Consider the following 23,107-nt stretch of genomic DNA (forward strand, 5'->3'; position numbering starts at 1 on the left):
TAACACATAATGAGTGAGAAAGGTGACTGGAAAGGAAAAACTCAGTGCATCATGGGAATCCCCGGCAGCCTACGTCTATTGCAGCATAACTAAGGGAGGATTAAGGGTCACCTGGTCCAGCCCTAACAATATGCTTTAGCAAAAAGCAAAGTTTTAAGCCTAATCTTAAAAGTGGAGATAGTGTCTTTGTCCCGAATCCGAACTGGAAGCTGGTTCCACAGAAGAGGGGCCTGAAAACTGCTGGCTGTCCCTCCCATTCTGTCATGGTCCTGGGTCTTTTGACCCAGCGTTTTAAGTTTGAGTTTATTTTGTTCATTAGGTTATCTAAGTTCATTTGGTTATTAGACTCCTTGTGTTTTCTTCCCCTGTATTTAAGCTTCCCCTCACCCTTCGTGTTTCATGCTGCGTGTCTTATGTTATCAAGTTTGTATTATCATGCCTAAGTGTTTCTAGTTCTTATTATTTCCCCCTCCGTTTCCAACCATGTTAAATCTCCCCTGCTCTTCATGGGTTTCATGTCCGTGTCTTATGTTGTCAAGTTCTGGTTGTCGTGTCTAAGTCTGCATGTTTCCTGTTTTATTTTGAAAAGGGGTCTTGTGTTCTGTGCTCATGCGGTTAGTTTTACTCTTGCCTGTGCATCATTATGTTTATCCTAGTTAGCTGTTTCCTCATGTGTCTCCACTTCCCCTAATCACCTCCTGTGTATTTAAGTCCTCTGTTTTCAGTGTGTGATTGTCAGGTCGTCTGTTGTCCATGCCATGTTTCCTATGCCATGCCATGCTTCCAAGTTTCTTGTCTAGGTTTTTCTTATTGTTTGTTTAGATTCCCCAGTTTAGGTTTGTGTTAATTTTGATTCAGTTTGCTTTGCCCTTTGTTTGTACCTTTTCTACCAGCCATATTAAACGGCTCGCCTTTTGTTAACATCTCAAGTTCTGTTCCCTGTTCCTTGGAGTCTGCGTTTTGGGTCCTTTTCTCAATTCATACAGTCTGCCCTCGCCAGCCCGTTCTCACTCCCGAGGTGTAACATGATGAAGATTGAAGAATTAATTAATGGCAGGACTTCTTTGAGCAGTTTTGTAGGAATGGGGTCTAAAAGACACGTTGAAAGTTTGGAGAAAGCAATTATTGAAGTTAACTCAGAAAGATTAATAGGAAAAAAAGAGTCTAAATGAATATCAATGGTACTAAAAGTAGCTGAAGATAATATTAAATCTGTGAGATAATTATGGGTAATTTTTTCTCTAATGATTAAAATTTTATTTGTGAAGAAGTTCAAGAATTCATTACTAGTTAATGTTAAAGGGATGGTTGGCTCAATAGAGCTCTGACTTTTTGTCAGCCTGGCTACGCACTGTAGCCAGGCTGACAAAAAGTGTCAGCCTGTGAAGAGTGCAGAGTGCGTTTCTCTTCACAACCCCAGGTTGTGAAGAGAAACCTGGGGTTGCTCTTATTTTCTTCAATCAGTGACGAATAGTAAGACGTTCTAGCTTTACGGAGGGCTTTCTTATAAAGCAACAAACTGTTTCTCCAGGCTAAATTATGATCTTCTAAATTTGAGACACGCCATTTCCTCTCCAGCTTATGAGTTATCTGCTTTAGGCTACGTGTTTGAGAATTATACCACAGAGTCAGGTACTTCTCATTTGAGGCCTTTTGAGGCTACAGTATCCAGAGTCGTACGTATTAAGGAGGTAAAATTATTAACAAGATGATCGACCTCTGTTGGAGTAGTGTTCAGGTAGCTGCTCTGCTCTGTGTTGGTACAGGGCATTGACGACGATAGCAATGGGTGGATTAAATTCTTAAACTTAGCTACAGCGCTTTTAGAAAGACATCTACTTTGATAAAGTCTACTCTCCACTGCTCTATAATCAATTATTGAAAATGTAAATGTTATCAGGAAATAATCAGACAAGAGAGGGTTTTCAGGAAACACTGTTAAATGTTCAGTTTCTATGCCATAGAGTGTGATTAACGTGGTGGGTGGGTTCTTTTACATTTTGAGAGAAGCTAATTGAGTCTAATAACAGATTAAATGCCATGTTGAGGCTGTCATTTTAACATCTACATGGATGTTAAAATGAGCCACAATAATTATTTTATCTGAGCTGAGCACTAACCCAGATAAAAAGTCTGAGAAATCAGACAGAAACTCTGTGTGAGGATCAGGTGGACGATAGATGAAAGACTGGTTTCTGAGTTTCACAGCTGGGGTGGACAAGGCTAAGCATCAGGCTTTCAAATGAATTAAAAGTCTGTCTTGGTCTTTCGTTGATTAATAGGCTGGTGTGAATAATTGCTGCCACACTGCCCTCTCGGCCTGTGCTTCAAGGTTTCTGGTAGTTAGAGTGACTCGGTTGTGTTGATTCATCTAAACTGACACAATCAAGAACATAATAATGTGGTAATCATTTTTAAGTTATTATTCCTCAATTACCCACGGCAGTTTCTGTGTAATAGACAAGAAACAGAGCTGCCAAATGCAAAAATTCCATTTTCTCTTTATCAAATCAAATCAAATCACTTTTATTGTCACATCACATGTGCAGGTACATTGGTACAGCACATGTGAGTGAAATTCTTGTGTGCGAGCTTCACAAGCAACAGAGTTGTGCAAAATACAATAATGTAAACAAGCAAAATACAAGAATGGCTACATCTGAAACTAATAAATATATGTACAATATATAATAGCATATGCATTTCTGGATGTGTATACTAAATATTTTTCTACGTGTGTGTGTGTGTGTGTGTGTGTGTGTGTGTGTGTGTGTGTGTGTGTGTGTGTACACATATTTTACAAATTAAATAGAGTAAACAATAAATAAAATATATAAAATAAATAAAATAAAATATACAGAGTGAGACATGTGCAAAACAGTGGCATTACTGTACAGTATGGAGTGCATAATGTTAAAGTTCCAGTAGTGAAGCTGAGGTGTCTATGAAGTGTTCAGCAGTCTGATGGCCTGATGGAAAAAGCTGTCTCTCAGTCTGCTGGTACAGGACCGGATGCTGCAGAACCTCCTTCCTGATGGAAGTAGTCTGAACAGTTTATGGCTGGGGTGACTGGAGTCCTTGATGATCCTCCCCGCTTTCCTCAGGCACCGCTTCCTGTAGATGTCTTGGAGGGAGGGAAGCTCACCTCCAATTATCCGTTCAGAGCACCGCACTACTCGCTGGAGAGCTTTGCAGTTGTAGGCGGTGCTGTTGCCATACCAGGTGATGATGCATCCAGTGAGGATGCTCTCAATGGCACAGTGATAGAAGGTCCTGAGGATGCGGGGGCTCATGCCGAATCTTTTCAGTCTCCTGAGAAAGAAGAGGCGCTGTTGCGCCTTCTTCACTGTTTTGTTTGTGTGTACTGACCACGTAAGATCCTCAGCCAGATGTACGCCAAGGAACCGGAAGCTGCTCACTCTCTCCACAGCAGCGCCGCTGATGGTGATGGGGGTGTGTACTTCTCTGCACCTCCGGAAGTCCACTATCAACTCCTTTGTCTTTGCGACGTTGAGGGTGAGATGGTTGTCTTGACACCAGTGGGTCAGGGCGCTTAATAACATATGAATAACCTATTAAGCTAACTTAAATAAATGTGAGGCAGCACGGTGGCACGGTGGTTAGCACTGTTGCCGCACAGCAAGAAGGTCCTGAGTTCAATTCCACCATCAGGCCGTGGTCTTTCTGTGTGGAGTTTGCATGTTCTCCTCGTGTTTGCGTGGGTTCCTCCGGGTACTCCGGCTTCCTCCCACCGTCCAAAGACATGCAGCTTGTGGGGATAGGTTAATTGGATAATCCAAATTGCCACTAGGTGTGAATGTGCGAGTGAATGTGAGTGCGAATGGTTGTCTGTTTCTGTGTGTTAGCCCTGCGACAGACTGGTGACCTGTCCAGGGTGTACCCCGCCTCTCGCCCTATGACAGCTGGGATAGGCTCCAGCGCCCCCCGCGACCCTGAAAAGGATAAGCGGAAGTGAACGGATGGATGAATCCATAAGTCTGTGTCCGGCCTGGAGCGGGGTTCTTTGGAGCACAGGGCTGGGTGGTTGGACAGCAACCCGCAGGTTCGCGGAAGCGAATGGATGGATAAATAAATGTGACCATTAACTGGAAATAACTCTGGTAGTTTCAGGGTAATAAGCAGTATAGAGCGCTGCAAAATGCAAAACTGCCTGTTTCCCTTTAATAACACATTAATAACCTATTAAAGCAAACTTTAAAAGTGTGTGACTATTATCTGGAAACAACTGTGGTAGTTTCTATGTAATAAGCAGGATATAGAGCTGCAAAATTCAAAACAGCTTGTTTCTTTTTAATAGCATATTAATAACCAGGTAATAACCTTTTAAAACAACCAGTATGAGAAAGGGTTTTATTGCCAAATGTTGAGCAGGTTTACAACATTAGGAAATTGCTGCGGTACTTAGTGCAAAAGATACTATAAGACAAACACTTAAATAAATATAAAAACAAAAATTAAAAGTGCTAAGAAGATCGATATATACATAAATGAAGGTGATGATCAGTGCAAAAATGGAACAGATGTAGATGACACAGTATACGGTCATGTGTTTGTGGTAGTCTTATGGTTATTGTTCATGAGTCCAACAGCAGAGGGGAAGAAACTGTTCTTTTGGCGAGAGGTTCTGGTCCAAATGGACCGGAGCCTCCTGCCTTAGGGGGGCATGTCAAACAGACTCTGTCCAGGGTGAGAAGGGTCAGCTGTGATGTGAGCTGTACGCCCCAGTGTCCTGGAGGTGTACAGGTCCTGCAGAGATGGGAGTCTGTGGCCAATCACCTTCTTAGCAGAGCGCACAACACGCTGCAGTCTCTGTTTGTCCCTGATGGTGACTCCAGCATACTACACGGTGTTGGAGGAGGTGAGGATGAACTCAATGATTGTAGTGTAGAACTGCATCATCATCCATGTTGGCAGATTGAATTTTCTTCTGCTGCCTCAGGAAGTACATCCTCTGCTGGGCCTTCTTTATGACGGAGACGATAGTGGTGTCACACTTGAGGTCCTGGGTGATGGTGATACCCAGGAAGCGGAATGACTCCACAGTGGTGATGAGGGTGTCAGTCATGGGTCAGGCTAATATTACTCAACTGTAACCACTGTTGCTGCCATGATATTACTTGAATATTACATAGTTATGACTTTGGTAATTGCATAGTAATAACCCTCTTGTGTCCCCTTGTTACCCTACTATTACCCCTTTATTACCTAGCTGTAATAGAAAGTGCTAACAGATAAAAACATATTTTTCCCTCCACTAAGTATAGATTATCTTTCATTTGTCCCTGTAGTGGAGAAACTTTGTAATCGTTGGAGCATAACTCTCTCTCCATCCTTCAGTGTTATCTTTCCAGAATAATTCAGATGTCAACACTAAGTACCTCCAACATGGACAAAGGAGTCAAAAGAGACCCTGCAGGGATGCTTTGAGTCAACTGACTGGGATGTTCCTTGTGATTCTCATCAGGACAATATTGACAATCTGACAGGCTGTGTTACAGATTATATCAACTTCTCTGTGGACACTGTGGTTCCCAAAAAAACATTCTGTGCTTCCCCAACAATAAGCTCTGAGTTACCAAAGACATCAAAGCAACCCTGAACAAGAAAAAAAGAGCTTTCAGAAACGGTGAAAGAGATCAGCTGAAACTGGTGCAGAAGGAGCTGAAAGCCAAGATTGCAGAGGGTAAAGTGTCCTACAGAAGGAAGCTGGAAAACAAACTGCAGGAAAACAACACCAGGGAGGTGTGGAATGGAATGCGGGCCATCACTGGCCTGAGACAAAAGAGAGGTGTTGGGATGGATGGGGACGTCGAAAGTGCTAACAACCTAAATCTGCACTTCAATCGGTTTGACTGCCCTGCGTCTCCTGTCTCCACACCCAGCTCTTCCCATCTCCTCCTTTCTCCTCCCCCCTCTCCTGCCCCCTCAGACTGTCTCACCCTGTCCCTCTCAGCAGATAACATCAAAAGAGAATTGGGCAGACTCCACTCCAGCAAAGCCCAGGGCCCAGGGCCCTCAGGTGCTGTGCTTCCCAGCTGTCTGGAGTTCTACATCGGATCTTCAACACGAGTCTGGTAATGCAGAGAGTCCCATCACTCTGGAAGATGTCCTGCCTGGTTCCTGTCCCTAAAAAGATTAAGGACAGTCGCCAGCTTTTGGAGTTTTACCAGCTCTGATGGAGTTAAAATGACTACAGTCGTGGCCAAAAGATTTGAGAATGACACAAATATTAATTTTCACAAAGTTTGCTGCTAAACTGCTTTTAGAGCTTTGTTTCAGTTGTTTCTGTGATATACTGAAATATAATTACAAGCACTTCATACGTTTCAAAGGCTTTTATCAACAATTACATGATATTTATGCAAAGAGTCAGTATTTGCAGTGTTGGCCCTTCTTTTTCAGGTCTCAATCAACTTCTGGGCCAAATCCTGACTGATAGCAACCCATTCTGTCATAATCACTTCTTAGAGTTTGTCAGAATTGGTGGGTTTTTGTTTGTCCACCCAGGATTGAGGATTGACCACAAATTCTCAATGGGATTAAGATCTGGGGAGTTTCCAGACCATGGACCCAAAATTTCAACGTTTTGTTCCCTGAGCCACTTAGTTATCACTTTTGTCTTATGGCACGGTGCTCCATTGTGCTGAAAAATGCATTGTTCTTCACCAAACTGTTGTTGGATTGTTGGAAGAAGTTGCTGTTGGAGGGTGTTTTGGTAACATTAGTTATTCATGGCTGTGTTTTGGGGCAAAACTGTGAGTGAGCCCACTCCTTTGGATGAGAAGCAACCCCACACATGAATAGTCTCAGGATGCTTTACTGTTGGCATGACACAGGACTGATGGTAGCGCTCACCTTTTCTTCTCTGGACAAGCCTTTTTCCAGATGCCCCAAACAATTGGAAAGAAGCTTCATCGGAGAATATGACTTTGCTCCAGTCCTCAGCAGTCCATTCACCATACTTTCTGCAGAAGATCAATCTGTCCCTGTTGTTGTTTTTTTGGAGAGAAGTGGCTTCTTTGCTGCCCTTCTTGACACCAGGCCATCTTCCAAAAGTCTTTGCCTCACTGTGCGTGCAGATGGGCTCACACCTGCCTGCTGCCATTCCTGAGCACTCCGATCCCGCAGCTGAATCCTCTTTAGGACTTTCTTGGATGCCCTGAAGCCTTCTTAACAAGAATTGAACCTCTTTCCATGAAGTTCTTGATAATCCTATAAATTGTTGATTTAGGTGCAATCTTAGTAGCCACAATATCCTTGCCTGTGAAGCCATTTTTATGCAACGCAATGATGGCTGCACACGTTTCTTTGCAGGTCACCATGGTTAACAATGGAAGAACAATGATTTCAAGCATCACCCTCCTTTTAACATGTTAGGTCTGCCATTCTAACCCAATCAGCCTGACATAATGATCTCCAGCCTTGTGCTCGTCAACATTCTCACCTGAGTTAACAAGACGATTACTGAAATGATCTCAGCAGGTCCTTGAGTGACAGCAATGAAATGCAGTGGAAAAGTTTTTTTGGGATTAAGTTAATTTTCATGGCAAAGAAGGACTATGCAATTCATCTGATCACTCTTCATAACATTCTGGAGTATATGCAAATTGCTATTATAAAAACTTAAACAGCAGTTTTTCCAATTTCCAATATTTATGTAATTCTCAAAACTTTTGGCAACAACTGTAGCTTGTGCTTTTGTTTTTCTAAAGCAGTAAAAACAGTCTCTTGATTCCTTAGTAGACGAGAAACCATACCCAACGTTGAATTCCACCGTGTGGAAACATCCTGGCTCTTTCTGTTGCCCCAGTCTTGTTTGCTCCTAGTGTACTTCCTATATATTAGCAGGGCTGTCTGTAATACATCCAATTTTGTTTACTTTTCAGTGTCATAAAGCTTTTGACACGGTAGTTGGAAAGTTGGATCATATGACACTAACTGTAGCACATTTTCTAACCCCCTATCTTCTACAACTGATAGTGGTCTACAGTCCAGAGCAATCCATTTTGCAAAAGAATTTGTAATTTTGTCCAATGTTGACTTACTAATTTTGGTCCTGAAGCCAGTCCTCAAGTTTGGGCTGCCAACACGTTTTGTTGGTACTCGGACTGCTAGTGCTAACAGCTCTGCAACATGTTTTGCATTAGATGGTACCATAAGGTTGAAGTGCTTCCGTGGTATGCAAACTCCTTTTTGCACAGTTTGCACAACACCACACTTTTATCAAGGCTTCCGTCTGGTAGTCTTTTGAAATTAAATTAGCCTCCGATCAATGCACTTTCTTCAGATTCTTCCATTTTTGTAGCCGTATCAGTATAATCGGTATACTAAGAAATCATGCATTGCCAAAAGTTCCTCTTTGCTTGGAATGCTAAGTGCGATTAAATGCGTTAATTTTTTTAACGCGTTATTTTTTTCAAATTAATTAATTCCTGTGGGCAAGCCTCCATTTCTAGGCTCCAGTATCTCACCTGCTCAAGTCTGCCCACCTGTGAATATTTCTCTGTTGTCTTGTACCACAGAAAATTAAAACAATAGCCCAGGAAACATATGAATTTTAAAATAATAATTTATTTTGAACATTACCTAATAGGACTATCAAAAAAAAAAATATAAATCAAAATATGATTTAATACAAACTGAAATGCTAGTATTCTTTAAACAAAAGAAATAATGTGCAAATAGAAAAAACTTAAAATGGATTCTTTCCATAAGGTAAAAAAAGCTTCAAGTTAAATCAAAAAGATTTTATTTTTAAGTTTCCAAAAGTTTACAGATGACTTAGTTTATGAATTCACAATTGCAATGGACATGCTCTAAAGTGAGGCTTGCTGTTGTTGCTTGCTGAAACTATTCTCTGTCATGATTATAGCTATTTGAAAGGTTCATGAGGCTCTTTGCTGGACAAACGAATTTATATGGCTTTGATTAATACAGAACAAAACAGAATTAGCAAAGATAATTACGAATCACAAATTTGGTTGCATATCATAGTCTTTTTAACTGAGGAGTGCTTTAATCTGGCAACTACCATAAAGACAGAGTGGTGGATTACTGTATGAATGTTTGTCATTCTAGAACATTCTCCGCTCTTCTACTTTGTTAGAGTCAACACTGGATTTTTGGTTACCTCCCTGTTTTTGCTCTGAAATGCACACTGTCACCTATGGGACCTTTTATAGACCAGCAAGTGCCTTTATAAATCATACCCAATCAACAGGTGGACTCTATTCAACTTTTAGATATATCTGACAGATAACTGTATCAATGGAAACAGAATACACCTGAGCTCAATTTTTAGTTTCATGGTTGTAAATACTTATGTAAGTGTTATATGTATTTATTTGTTCCTTTGTTTGTTTGTTTGCTTGTTTATGGTTTTTATTTTAAATGCTTTTGCAAGAATATCACGCACCAGGAGTTTTTATTTTTCTATTGCATTCTATTGGAAAGTGACAAATAGTGCCTTTTGACTATGCCAAAAGGAGTATTTAGACAGAGTGATTTAATTGTTTTTTCACAAAGGAAATTTAAAATATTTCATTTTTGCTCCAACTCAAATTTTAGTTGTTTTTTTTTTTTAACCGTGAAGTGGGTATAGAAATTTCTTTTTTCTCTTCTTTTGTCTACGTCTACAGTAATTTACTCTTATCACAAATATTGCTTTTCAGACTGGATGGCTGTAATCTCTCAGGAAGAAGCTGTGCAGCACTGTCCTCTGTTCTCAACTTCCAGTCCTCTAGTCTCAGAGAGCTGGACCTAAGTAACAACGACCTGCAGGATTTAGGAGCGAAGCTTTTCTCTGAAGGACTGAAAGATCCACATTGTAAACTGGAATCTCTAAGGTCAGGAATCTGGTATTTTTGCTGATCATAACAAATTGAATTGTGTTAATACTTAAACAGCTAACCCTCACAGAATCACCAAATTACATTTAACTTTTTCCTGTGGTGTTATGCTCTCCATTACTGTAGATTTTTTTTAATATTCAGATTTTCTGTTTGTTTGTATGTTTTATATTTCATAATAACAAGTGACTTCATACACATTTGATAGCTGACTAATAGTTGGCTGGGCTGAGTTCAGGGCTATTTTGTATTTGAGATATATTAATTCCCTTTTATTGTTATGAATTGTAGATATAGAATACATAATTCAGAAGACTGCAGGAAATGAAAAAATGACCTAAAATTCCAATTCTTAAAACAAAATTGAAAATGGAAATAAATAAATATTTATAGGTCTTGTGTAGAACAAAGAAAAACCAAAGAAAGTACACAGGCCAAAGGAAGGTAAGACTATTCTCACAGAAATGGGACATAATTTTGCCATACATATTTCTAAGGAATGTTTTTTTAGCATTGCACAATGCATGACACTTTATTGACGTTATTATGCACAAAGGCTGTCATGTTGCCTTCCTCTCTGTCTCTTTTTCTCCCTCTTGCTCTGTCCGTTCCTACTTCTCTCATCTCTGTCATCCAGATAGGGGATGGAATAGGGGAGACAGGAACAATGAGGAAATCTCCTCAAGCCTCCTCCTCCGGTGTTAATAAACACAATTTATTAAATAGAGTTATATGAACAACAAAAAAGCGCATCACAATACACAGAACAGCAAGAAAACATACAGCAAAGAAGCAAAGCAAACCCTGGGGTGTTGAGCCTTTAAGTACAAACAGCAGAGACACAAAAAGACAGAAAAAACTGCTGGCGAGTGTACAAGTGGTATGAAGTTTCAATATAAATGTGCATGATATTTGACCTGAGGTGATGGGTCATATACAGTTTGAATATATAGGTTAAATGATTAACATGGGGATTCCAATATATAAAAATCTCCAGTGTAGGTTTATAGTGTATGTGACTATTTGACTAGGTACACATGTCCAGTCTGTGTTGTAATCTGGATTGTATTCAGTGGTTGAGACTTGAAACACTCAGCAGGACAGTCAAAAACCCATGACCACACTGGTACTGGGAATTCCACAGTGCTTGTCCTGTAATAAACATACTCTTCATCAACCTTACAATGGCCGGTTAAACGGCTCTTATCACACAATATACCAGCATGTGCAGGATTTACAAGGGGATGTTCTGTCCTTACTGCTGCAATGAATAGGCCTGAACCCCCTCAACCAGATCATTAACTACTCTAGCTACAGATACGAACAATGGAATGGAGCAATCCTTAGCTAGGTGTGTTACATGGATGATATCAAGTTGTACGCCATGAAGTGAATGATACATTGATTCACTGATCCACACCACTAGGATGCACAGCATTGACATCTGAAAATCATTTGGACTGGAGATGTACTCTGACAGTAACAAAGAGAAGGGGGGTAGTCAGAACAGAGGGAATTGGACTATCAGAAAGCAGCAATTCAGACACTAAGGACAGTTTCTAGTACCTGGGAATCCCACAGGTAAATGAGTCTTCTAGGAAAGCCACAACCACCCAGATAATAAGACAAGTTCTGAGGAGTCAGCCGAATGGGAAGTACAAGATCTGGGCAATTAATACGTATGCTCTACCAGTGAGCAGATAATGAAATGGCTAAAGGAGGAGCTAAACCAAGCAGAGGAAGATGGCCCTAGTCGTAGCTATATAAAGTTATAAAGCCCCCGGACCAGACGGCATCTCACCCTCCTGCCTCAAAACCTGTGCTGAACAGCTGGCTCCCATCTTTACTCGCATCTTCAACAGATCCCTGGAGCTGTGTGAAGTTCCCTCCTGCTTCAAACGCTCCACCATCATCCCTGTTCCCAAGAAACCCACCATCACAGGACTGAATGACTACAGACCTGTCGCCTTGACTTCTGTGGTCATGAAATCCTTCGAACGACTGGTGTTAGCCCATCTGAAAGACATTACAGGCCACCAGCTGGACCCTCTGCAGTTTGCCTACCGGGCAAACAGGTCGGTGGATGATGCAGTGAACATGGGGCTGCATTACATCCTGCAACACCTTGACCGCCCGGGAACTTATGCCAGGGTCCTGTTTGTGGACTTTAGTTCGGCTTTTAACACCATTGTGCCTGAACTTCTTTCCTCCAAACTCTCCCAGCTCAGCGTGTCACCAGCTACCTGTCAGTGGATCACCAGCTTCCTGACAGACAGAAAGCAACAAGTGAGGCTGGGGGAGATCACCTCTGAAACCCGGTCCCTCAGTATTGGTGCCCCTCAAGGATGTGTCCTCTCACCACTACTGTTCTCCCTCTACACTAACGACTGCACCACCAAGAACTCGGCTGTCAAACTCCTAAAGTTTGCAGATGACACCACTGTCATTGGCCTCATTCAAGATGGTGATGAGTCTGCATACCGGCAAGAAGTTGAGCGGCTGGTACTCTGGTGCAGTCAGCACAATCTGGAGCTGAACACTCTTAAGACTGTAGAGATGACAGTGGACTTCAAGAGACATCCCTCAACTCTGCCCCCCCTCACCATATCAGACAGCCCTGTGTCAACTGTGAAGACCTTCAAGTTCCTGGGTACAACCATCTCCCAGGACCTGAAGTCAACATCAACTCCATCCTCAAAAAGACCCAGCAGAGGATGTACTTCCTGAGACAACTGGGGAAGTACAGTCTTCCACAGGAGCTGCTGATCCAGTTCTACACTGCGGTCATTGAGTCTGTCCTGTGCTCCTCCATCACAGTCTGGTAAGGAGCAGCCACTAAACAGGACAGGAGCAGACTGCAGCGGACTGTACGGGCAGCAGAAAGATCATCGGCACCCCCCTGCCCTCCATCCAGGATCTGTACCTCTCAAGAACCAGGAAACGGGCAGGGAAAATCAACACAGACCCCTCACACCCAGCACACAGACTTTTTGATCTGCTGCCCTCTGGCAGACGGTACAGAAGCCTGCAGACCAGGACCACCCGACACAGGAACAGTTTCTTTCCCCTCGCCATCTCCCTTCTTAACAGTTGACCTGTCACACTGCTCCCACTGCCAGACTGCAACTGCACGTTATGTACATTTTGTAGTATTCATTCCACCTCATTCATTGCTGTATTTTATGTATATAAGTTTAGATTCGTTATTTATAGTTGGTTTACACAGCTTTGTGTACAGTATGTATGTGTAATATGTATGTAATATGTATATATAGACACGTGTGTGTGTGTGTGTGTGTGTGTGTGTGTGTGTGTGTGTGTGTGTGTGTGTGTGTGTGTGTGTGATTTACATTGCTGTGCTTGAGAGCCACCATCTACCGGAACCAAATTCCCTGTATGTGTCTGCACATATACTTGGCCAATAAACACGATTCTGATTCTGATTCTGATTATAGCAATATCAGGAAGAAGGAATATAAGAAGCTTGAGAAATACCATGGAATGAGAGAGGAACTCACAAAGATATGGAAGATGAAGGCAAAAGTGGTTTCTGTAGTAATCGGAGCAGTCGGGGCAGGGACCTCCAAACTGGATGAGTGGCTCCTGAGGATCCCATTTACAGATGTTTAAAATAAGGTCCAGTGTTGGGGAGTAACGGAATACATGCACTGGTGTTGCGTATTTAAAATTTAAAAAATGAGTAACTGTATTCCGTTACAGTTACAGTTTAAAAAGGTGGTATTCAGAATACAGTTACTTTGTTGAAATAAATGGATTATGCGGCAGTATTTTCCTGTTTGATATGTTAGGCTATGCCCTCTCTATTTCTGGTAATTCCACGCCGGTGGAAACCCAAACAAAACACGCGTTAAGAGGCTCTAATGCCTGTGTATCAATCTCATGGCCCATGTCATCCCTGCTTGCTGCCCACATAATGACGTGAAGAAATATTTTTAAAAATTATTATTCAAAAATTAATTAATATGAAGGCAATAGGCAGAGTGCTACAGGCATAGCCCTAAAGAATGTAGCCTCATGGGCAGTGTAGTCCGTGCTGCAGGGAGAATGGACTGCCATACCTGTGATGTGTCTGTGAGCGAGGGAGAGAGAAAAAGGAAAGTGGAAAAGTACGAGATGGAAGAATGTAAATATAATAATAGCAACCACTGCAGCCAAAAAGAGTGCCTGACGAGCCCAGTTGTAAGCTATTAAGACTCGACTGTACACTGTGTTCGTGTTTTCCTACGAAACAATAAGTTCCGTTGGAGCAGCCTTTCAACGCCGCTCTCTGTCTCTAGCAAAGTTCACCCAGACAAGACAATAAACACCGAACCCGTCGTATTAGCCAGAGGTCCCTTATAAAGAAACAGCAGGACTGAAGTTCCAGAAGGTTGATTCTGTTAATCTGGATGTAGTGTTTTCAGTGGGAGAAGCATTTTAGTCTCAGCTGACTGCAGGCTTCATGTACTATAAGTATACATTTGCATACTGACAAAAACTAGCAAATACAATAGGCAAAGAAAAAAACAAACAAACAAACAAAAACTTATAGTACCTCATTATCAATAATAAAAGTTGACACAACTTATATTATGTGTTCTAAATTGTTGTTGCTATAAAAAAATGTAAAATTAACTAAATGCATGGCAATTAATCTTAAAAAAAAAAAGAAAAAAAAAAGCAAGGAGCAATAACACAGGACCAAAAAAGTGTTCACATATCAATTGTTCTGTCTGCAGTCTATCAGGGTGTCTGATCACAGAGAAAGGCTGTACTTCTCTGGCCTCAGCTCTGAGCTCTAATCCCTCCCATCTGAGAGAGCTGGACATGAGCTACAACCACCCAGGCGCCTCAGGGATAAATCTCCTTTTGGCTGGACTGAAGGATCCATGCTGGAGACTGGACACACTCAGGTATGGAGAAAATGTCTGATAGAGAAGTAAGAATATACTTTCCTCAGGGAATGATAGAGTAATCTGATTCTGAAATGTTTTCTCTGTTCACTCAGTTCCTTTTTGACATGTGTGTTACAAATGTTACAAAGTTTGCTCTTTGATCACAACAGAAACACTAGTCTAGTTTAATGATAATGAGATATTTATGTTGTGGAACTCTAGGAGTTTGTCCGGGAACAATAATAACTGTTTTTTGTTGCCATTTATTGACTTTTTGGATTATTTCAAATAAATAAAAAATAATGTGTAAATAATCACAAAATGCTTTATTTCCATCTCATGCAAGCATATTTACATGTCCCTCATGACTGTTTGCACAGTTTAGCTGAATATCAAATATAAGAAATATATATAAAGATATTCGAATTACTACGAAACATTTAGCATTAATGTGTTAATTTACATACCTACTTTAAATACTAATACATTTACTTCTAAAAGAATTGTACAACTTATCTCCGAAATTCCAATAGTTCCACACGATCTCCAATGCAATTCTATTTAAGCTATTGGTCCTCGTGTTTTGAGTTCTGCTGTTAGTCTGTATTATGGTTTTTGTTCTGATTGTCTAGTATTGCTGTTTTGGTTATTACTATCTGGTGTTTCGGTTTTATTCTTGTTCAGAGTTTAGCTCTTAGGTTTTGATTCCATGCTCATTCCTGTTCTGTGTCTTCCTTGTCACTCTTGTCTCTGTGGTCTCTCTTCTGTTTCTGTGCCTTCCTGTACGCCTGGTGTCTTAACCCTAGAGAAGATTAAGTCTGTTCAGTTTTATCTCCGTATGTTGGGTGCTTGGTGTCAAACCTGTTATGTCTATTTCTCTGTGTCAAGCCTGCTTTTGTCTTGTGCTTCTTGTTTTGCCCTCCCCCCGTCTCATCTGTGTAATTCGTGTCAGCCATGTCTCCCAGCTGCTTCCTCTTGGTACTGTTCACCTCTTGTATTTGGTGTCTGCGTCTTCCCCTGCTCATCGTTGCGTCATACCCTCATACTCGCCTGTGTGTTCTGTTCCAAGCTCTGTTTCTAGCCTTATCACTTTAGTTTTCTGTTTTGATTTATGCCAGTAATAAAGCTGAGTTCTTTGAGTTTACGTTTCGTCTCCACAAGTCTGCATGAGGGTCCCTCTTTCCTGCCTGCTGCACACAGCACACAACATGTCAACTGTCCTATTTTAAGTTTTTTAAAACCAGATGAAACTTGTCAGGATCAGTACTTGAGCTCTGTTATTTGCATAAAGGATAGTGTGTGGTGGACCACCAGGTGGCTCCACTCACACCCAAGTTGAAGGGAAGTCCTGGGGTGGAGATTTTGGCGCTTACTGTGTGTGAGGTTGTTCAGAGTCAGTTAATAAAGTTGGAGTGAGACACTGAAACCTCTCCGGTCGTTATTGCGTACCTCCACAAGTGTACAATTGTATAGGAAAAATAAGCAATAATTCTTAAAATATTACATTCTTTTCATGCCCTAATTGCAATGTGGCATTACTGTGTTAGCAAAATATAGAGTTACTGCTGTTACTAACCATCATCAATCATCAATTCTGTTGCATTTTTTACTGCAACAAGGTTGAATAACTGTAACATGGTTGAATCTTTGATGGTCTGTTTTGAGTTGGTCTTGCACTTAACTATAAAATGTCTGAAATAATTTTTAAGCTTTTTTTTGCAACATATTTCCAGATGAGGGCATGACAGAATCAGTACAGGGGCAAAGAACACAAAAGGAAATGCAGACCCAGAGAAAAGGGAAAATATTTGTAGAAGTGAATGGGAGGGATGGAATAGACTGTGACCCAGGAAAAAAGAAAACAAAAGAGTAGCTGCAAAAAACCAGAAAGATCCAGGATCAGTCCAAATCATCAGCAACTTGATCAATGTATGGATTCAAGTCTAGTGTGAAAATGTTGGACTGTTCCTTTATCAGTGTCTAACAATAAGTGTATTCAATTCAAATTTCAATTCAGTTTTATTTATAAAGTGCTAAATAACAGCAATAGTTGCCTCAAGGTGCTTTATATTGTAAAGTAGACCCTAGAATAATCCCCCCCCCCCCCCCCCCCCCCCACCTCCCCAATGATAGGCATTTTGGAAATTAAGGGAAGGGAACACTCCATGCTGTGGAAGAGAGCAAGTGATTAATTGTGATGATTTAATGCAGAGAGGTCTACTAACAGGGAGCAATGTAATGTCCATGGCTGTATCACAATTCAGGGTCTGCAGCCTTAAAGTACGCAGCCTTAACGGTCCACAAGGGCCGCATACTCAATGACCGCTAAGGCCGGAAGTGCGAGGCTTGCGAAATGGGACGGTCTAGCCTCCGTCGCACTGCCCAGGTTGCCTAGCAACCATGATACTAACAGCTGGAAACGTTTCATACAGCATTGTTTGACAGAAATGAAAGAGAAAATCTTTTGTTCATTTGTTTGTTTGTTTCTACATGAGCTTTGATCATTCTCTGTAATATTAAGGTTAGCTATTGAACGGCGTATATTTTAAAGTAAAGGCTTTAAAACCAAGTTAGCACAAACGTCACTAATGTCACATAACTTTGCCGACATGTGGCCAACAGTAATGTTTTAATGTTCTTCGTTATTAAACATTTCCACATAAATAAGTGACATAATATTCAGTACTTACTTAAAGTTTACTCTTCGGGCGCCCCTCATCCGCCGTTTTTTTTCGCCAAAATTATCCACACCCACCGCCGCGCTATGCATTCTGGGATATGTTGGGCCAGGAAGTCTATACCGCCACATCCTTAAAATTCAGGGAAATGAAGGACGCATTTGAGAACCGCATTTCGAGCAGCCTTCGAATTGGGACATCCTTCGTCGCGTCGCTGTGACGTAATCGGCCTTAAAATGCAGCCTTTAAGGCTGCAGACCCTGAATTGGGATACAGCCCATGTGTGCATGCTGAAAGAGATTGTACTGGTCTGACCCCCCTCCTCCTTTCAGGGTGGAGCCTGCTGGAGTCCAATGGTTGACACCAGGGCTGAAGAAGTGTAAGTGTGTTTTTAATGTGAAATATGAAAACAAAGCAGCACACATTCAACCTCTTCAAAATGTCACATCACTCATTCACATCTCTGATGTCAGGACTCATGATCAAAGTGTCAGTCAATGAACAGATGATGGATCAATAACTGCAGCTGGATTGTGTTTGTTCTCTCCATCAGATTCCTGTCAACTCACAATCGATACAAACACAGTACACACAAATCTCCAACTGTCTGACAACTACACGACAGTGAAACATGTGGAGAAGGTTCAGTCATATCCTGATCATCCAGACAGATTTGATGTTTGGCCTCAGCTGCTGTGTAGTAATGAACTGACTGGTCGCTGTTACTGGGAGGTCAAGTGGAGTGGAAGAGTTGACATGTCAGTGAGTTACAGAAGAATCAGAAGGAAAGGAGACAGTTATGACTGTGTGTTTGGATACAATGATCAGTCTTGGAGTCTGAACTGCACTGATAATGGTCCTGATTCTGTCTGTCACGCTAACAGTCGAACATCCATCTCCTCCTCTGTCTCTAACAGAGTAGCAGTGTATGTGGACTGTCCTGCTGGCACTCTGTCCTTCTACAGAGTCTCCTCTGACACTCTGATCCACCTCCACACCTTCAACACCACATTCACTGAAACTCTTTATCCTGCATTTTATTTCTTTCCTTGTGCCTCAGTGTGTCTGTGCTGAGTTGAGAGTAAAGAGTGTCCTCTTGTTAGAGAAACACTCTGACTGTTGAACTGATTATTCAGTCTGTACATGTCTGTTTCTTTCACCCAGAAAAAATGGTAAATGGCCTGTATTTGTATAGGGCTTTACTAATCCCTAAGGACCCCAAAGCGCTTTACACATCCAGTCATCCACCCATTCACACACTGGTGATGGCAAGCTACACTGTAGCCACAGCCACCCTGGGACGCACTGACAGAGGCGAGGCTGCCGGACACTGGCACCACCAGGCCCTCTGACCACCACCAGTAGGCAATGGGTGAAGTGTCTTGTCCAAGGACACAACGGCCGAGACTGTCCAAGCCGGGGCTCGAACCGGCAACCTTCCGATTACAAGGCAAACTCCCAACTCTTGAGCCATGATTCATGGATTCAATGAGTTGATGACGTTTCTAAATGATTTCTTGTAAACTTCTTCCTCTTCAGTCCTTTAAAGATGGAACTATGATTATCCCAGGATCCACGTTTTTTCCCACTCAAAGCTTCACAGTCAATATCAGTATGTTGTGTTTCTCTGAATCTCAGTTCACAACCAGCTCCTCCGCATTTTTAATAGGTCTGAGCTCATTAAAATTAATACAAATGTTTGATTTCTCTTTCTTAATGTGATTTTTCCATAATTCTTATATAAGCGGACATCCAATAGTACTCAGTGTATAAAATATTCAAGACATTCAGCGTCTCTCCTGTTTCTGTCATTTTATAAAATCAAGTGCTTTTAAAAACTAATCCAATCAAAGAAACATGGACTGTCACTAACATCTCCTTGAACACTTCATCAGTGGTGATTTTTTGCCCTCTCCTGCTGAGATGAATTGCATGGTTTCAATTTAATTAACACACATGACACAAAGTGTTTTAAAATCTACCTTTTCTAATTGTTTGCAAATATTTATTCTCTTAAATTCAATTTTATTTATATAGCGACAAATCAAAACAGCAGTCGCACCTACAATAATACATGCAGAGAAAAACCCAACAATCATATGACCCCCTATGAGCAAGCACTTTGGCGAACGTGGGAAGGAAAAACTGAGTTTTAACATGAAGAAACCTCCAGCAGAACCAGGCTCAGGGAGGGGCGATCATCTGCTGCGACCAGTTGGGGTGAGAGAAGGAAGACAGGATAAAAGACATGCAGTGGAAAAGAGCCAGACATTAATAACAAGTGTGGTTCAGTGCAGAGAGGTCTATTAACATATAGTGATTGAGAAAGGTGACAGAAGAAGAAAAACTCAATGCATCATGGGAATCCCCCGGCAGCCTAGGTCTATTGCAGCATAACTAAGGGAGGATTCGGGGTCACCTAATCCAGCCCTAACTATATGCTTTAGCAAAAAGGAAAGTTTTAATTAAGCCTAATTTTAAAAGTAGAAATAGTGTCTGTGTCCCGAATCCAAACTGGAAGCTGGTTCCACAGAAGAGGGGCCTGAAAACTGCAGGCCGTCCCTCCCATTCTACTTTTAAATAATGGGAACAACAAGTAGGCCTGCAGTGCGAGAGCGAAGTGCTCTAATAGGGTGATATGGTACTACAAGGTCATTAAGATAAGATGGGGCCTGATTATTTAAGACCTTGTATGTGAGGAGCAGGATTTTGAATTCAATTCTGGATTTAACAGGAAGCCAATGAAGGGAAGCCAATGAAGGAGAAATATGCTCTCTCTTTCTAGTCCCTGTCAGTACTCTTGCTGCAGCATTTTGGATTAGCTGAAGACTTTTCAGGGAGTTTTTTAGGGAGAGTTTTTAGGACATCCTGATAATAATGAATTACAGTAGTCCAGCCTAGAAGTAATAAATGTATGAACTAGTTTTTCAGCATCACTCTGAGACAGGACAGTTCAAATGCAACAAAGCAGTCCTAAATATTTGTTTAATATGTGCATCGAAGGAGCTATCCTGGTTAAAAATGACTCCAAGGTTCCTCACAGTGTTACTGAAGGCCAAGGTCATGACATCAAGAGTAAAAAAAGTATATATATATAAAAAAAAAAAAGAAAGTAAAAAAAAGGTTAGATACCATATTTCTAAGATTTCCAGGGCTGAGTACAATAACCCCAATTTTATCTGAATTAAGAAGCAGAAAGTTAGCGGCCATCCAGGTCTTTATGTCTTTAAGACATTCCTGCAGTTTAACTAATTGGTGTGTGTTATCTTGCTTCATGGATAGATAAAGCTGGGTGTCATCTGCATAGCAGCGAAATTGTATGTTGTGTCTTTTGATGATACTGCCTAAGGGAAGTATGCATAATGTAAACAGAATTGGCCCTAGTGCTGAACCCTGTGGAACTCCATAATTAACCTCCATTTACATAACTCTCCATTTACATAAACAAATTGGATTCTGAGCGATAGATGTGATACAAACCACTGCAGCTCAGTACCTGTAATATGTAATGCTCTAATCGCTCTAATAGAATATTAGGGTCGACAGTATCAAATGCTGCACTGAGGTCTAGCAGGAGAGGCACAGAGATGAGTCAACTGTCAGAGGCCATACGAAGAACATTTGTAACCTTTACTAAAGCTACTTTTTTGTGCTGTCATGGGCTCTTTTCGACAGAAAATAGAGCAAGTGCAATCATATAAATATCTTGGGACTGTAATCAATGAAAAACTGAACTTTGATGAGAATTGCAAATCGGCCTGTAAAAAGGGTCACCAGCGCCTTTACTGCCTCAGGAAACTTGCTCATTTCCACATTGACTTAAAAATTGTAACTTTGTTTTATCGTTCTTTTATTGAGTCTGTTTTATCTTTTTGTTTGGTAGCATGATTTGGTCAGACCTCTGTCACAGAGAAAAACTCACTGAATCAGATAGTGAGATGGTCCAGTCGCCTGATAGGTGAGTCACAGTCCTGTTTAGCCTCCCTGTACTCTACACAGATACAACAGATGGCTTAATCAATTCTTAAAAATGGTTCTCATCCTGTACGGGGTGAATTTCAGCTTCTTTCCCCAGGAGGGAGGTTTCTATTTCCAAGATGTAGAACAAAGTATTATAAAAACAGCTTTGCCCCTGTTGCTGTCACTGAACTAAATAAGATATGTTTTTTATTTGATTCATATTGTTCAAGTACTATATATGTGTTTTTTGTGAGGTTTTAACTAGGAATGTGTGTTCGTGAAGGGATGCCAAATGCTATCATTTTTCTGCAAAGCAAATTTACCTATGGGTATAAACAAAGTAACCTTAACCTCAAGGTCAGCTAAAAACAACTTTCACTAACACACTGAGTGTTTCTTTGATCTGTAGTCAAACCAGTTTAAAGTGTCACTACAACAGAAACTACAATAGAAACATAATTTTAATGCTTCGCTCAGTAACAGGACAGAAAGCCTCCAACAAACATTTTTACATGTTTCTAAATTGCAAACTTGAGAATTTCTGATATTGCTTAATCCCTGGTTCCCCACAAGCACCTCCCTTCCTGCTCTTCCTGTTTCGCTTCTCTTTGCTGATCTCCGTGTCAGACGACCTTCTTTAGCACAAACAGCACAGATCTGCCGGACTCACAGCTGGACCAACGAGGCAGAGTGGAACCAAACCAGCAGCAGGTTTGAATTCATCTTTTCTCTCAGACATTAGAGGCAGCTTGTGCTTCTGTAACTTAAAGCACTGAAAGTTCCTTCAGCACATTTCTTCTCTGCTCTCCTTTATTGACCGTCATTGTTCTTGCTTTCTAATGATGCACCATAATGTTTTGTAAAGCCCATCTTGTCGTCTTTCAGTAACCGTTTGAAATGTCCCTCTAGCCCCAATAGTCGAAGAGTTACATTAGTGCGAAGCGCACATTAAGTGCACCACTAAGCGGTGTTCACTTTTCTTTTTCCAGTCAGCTGTAGCTTGTGAACGCTTTGTGCTACCGTAATACACTAAATATCCCCGTAAAACTCAGTCTCTCTTCTTTCAGTAACCATGTGAATTTTTTCCCCTAGCTCAAATGGTCAATGAGTTACGGTAGTGCGAAGCACACATGGTAAAATCTAGGCGGAGTTGAGTTTTCCTTCTGTGTTTAGATTTTTTTTAATGAACTTTATTGAACACACAATGAGTGTACAACATACAAACAGATGAAGTATACAAAAGAACAGAACATTTCTGTGTTCAGACAGCTGTAGCTTGTGAATGCTTTGTGCTACCGTAATACGCAAAATATCCCCATAAAGCGCAGCTTCTCTTCTTTTCGAAACCTAGCTTTCTCTAGCATAAATGAAGAGTTACAGTCGTTTAAAGACTGCTTGTGAAATGGGCCCGTCGGCTGGCCATTGGTCAATAAAGCGTTAAGTTCTTCTGCTTTGTTTGAGTATTTCACCTTTTTCACTGATGCACTCACTTCAACCCAGAGGTCTCCTCACACTTTCTCCTTATCATCTTTTTGATGGACATTATGGTAAAAACTCTCTCATGATGTCATTTTATCTCTATGTGAATCCATATTTACTATGAAAGTCGTTTAACAACGTTATTATTTGAAAATAAGTGATGTACAGCAGAGTAAGCATTTCTGAGGCCACTGAGAGAAAAGAGGGACACACTGCCTGTGAGCTC

At 41.1% G+C, this 23,107-nt stretch overlaps 1 protein-coding gene across 3 annotated transcripts in view; it reads left to right on the top strand.

Annotated features, from left to right (window-relative positions):
• LOC146607781 (NLR family CARD domain-containing protein 3-like) overlaps positions 1–23,107 on the top strand; it is a 93,567-nt gene that overhangs the window by 43,195 nt on the left and 27,265 nt on the right. The window contains exon 7 of one of the 3 annotated variants that reach the window (XM_085347352.1): positions 9,693–9,866. In XM_085347352.1, the coding sequence (XP_085203478.1) occupies positions 9,693–9,866 (174 nt within the window). Of the gene's footprint in view, positions 1–6,031; positions 6,048–9,692; positions 9,867–13,885; positions 13,914–23,107 lie in introns of all 3 variants that reach the window. The other 2 variants (XM_085347353.1, XM_085347356.1) reach the window with 2 other exon arrangements.

This window comes from Diplotaxodon limnothrissa, linkage group LG23 (assembly GCF_057381915.1).
Source record: "Diplotaxodon limnothrissa isolate DT_005_m linkage group LG23, D_limnothrissa_male_GT1.1, whole genome shotgun sequence".
In the NCBI taxonomy this organism is placed as follows: Eukaryota; Metazoa; Chordata; class Actinopteri; order Cichliformes; family Cichlidae; genus Diplotaxodon; species Diplotaxodon limnothrissa.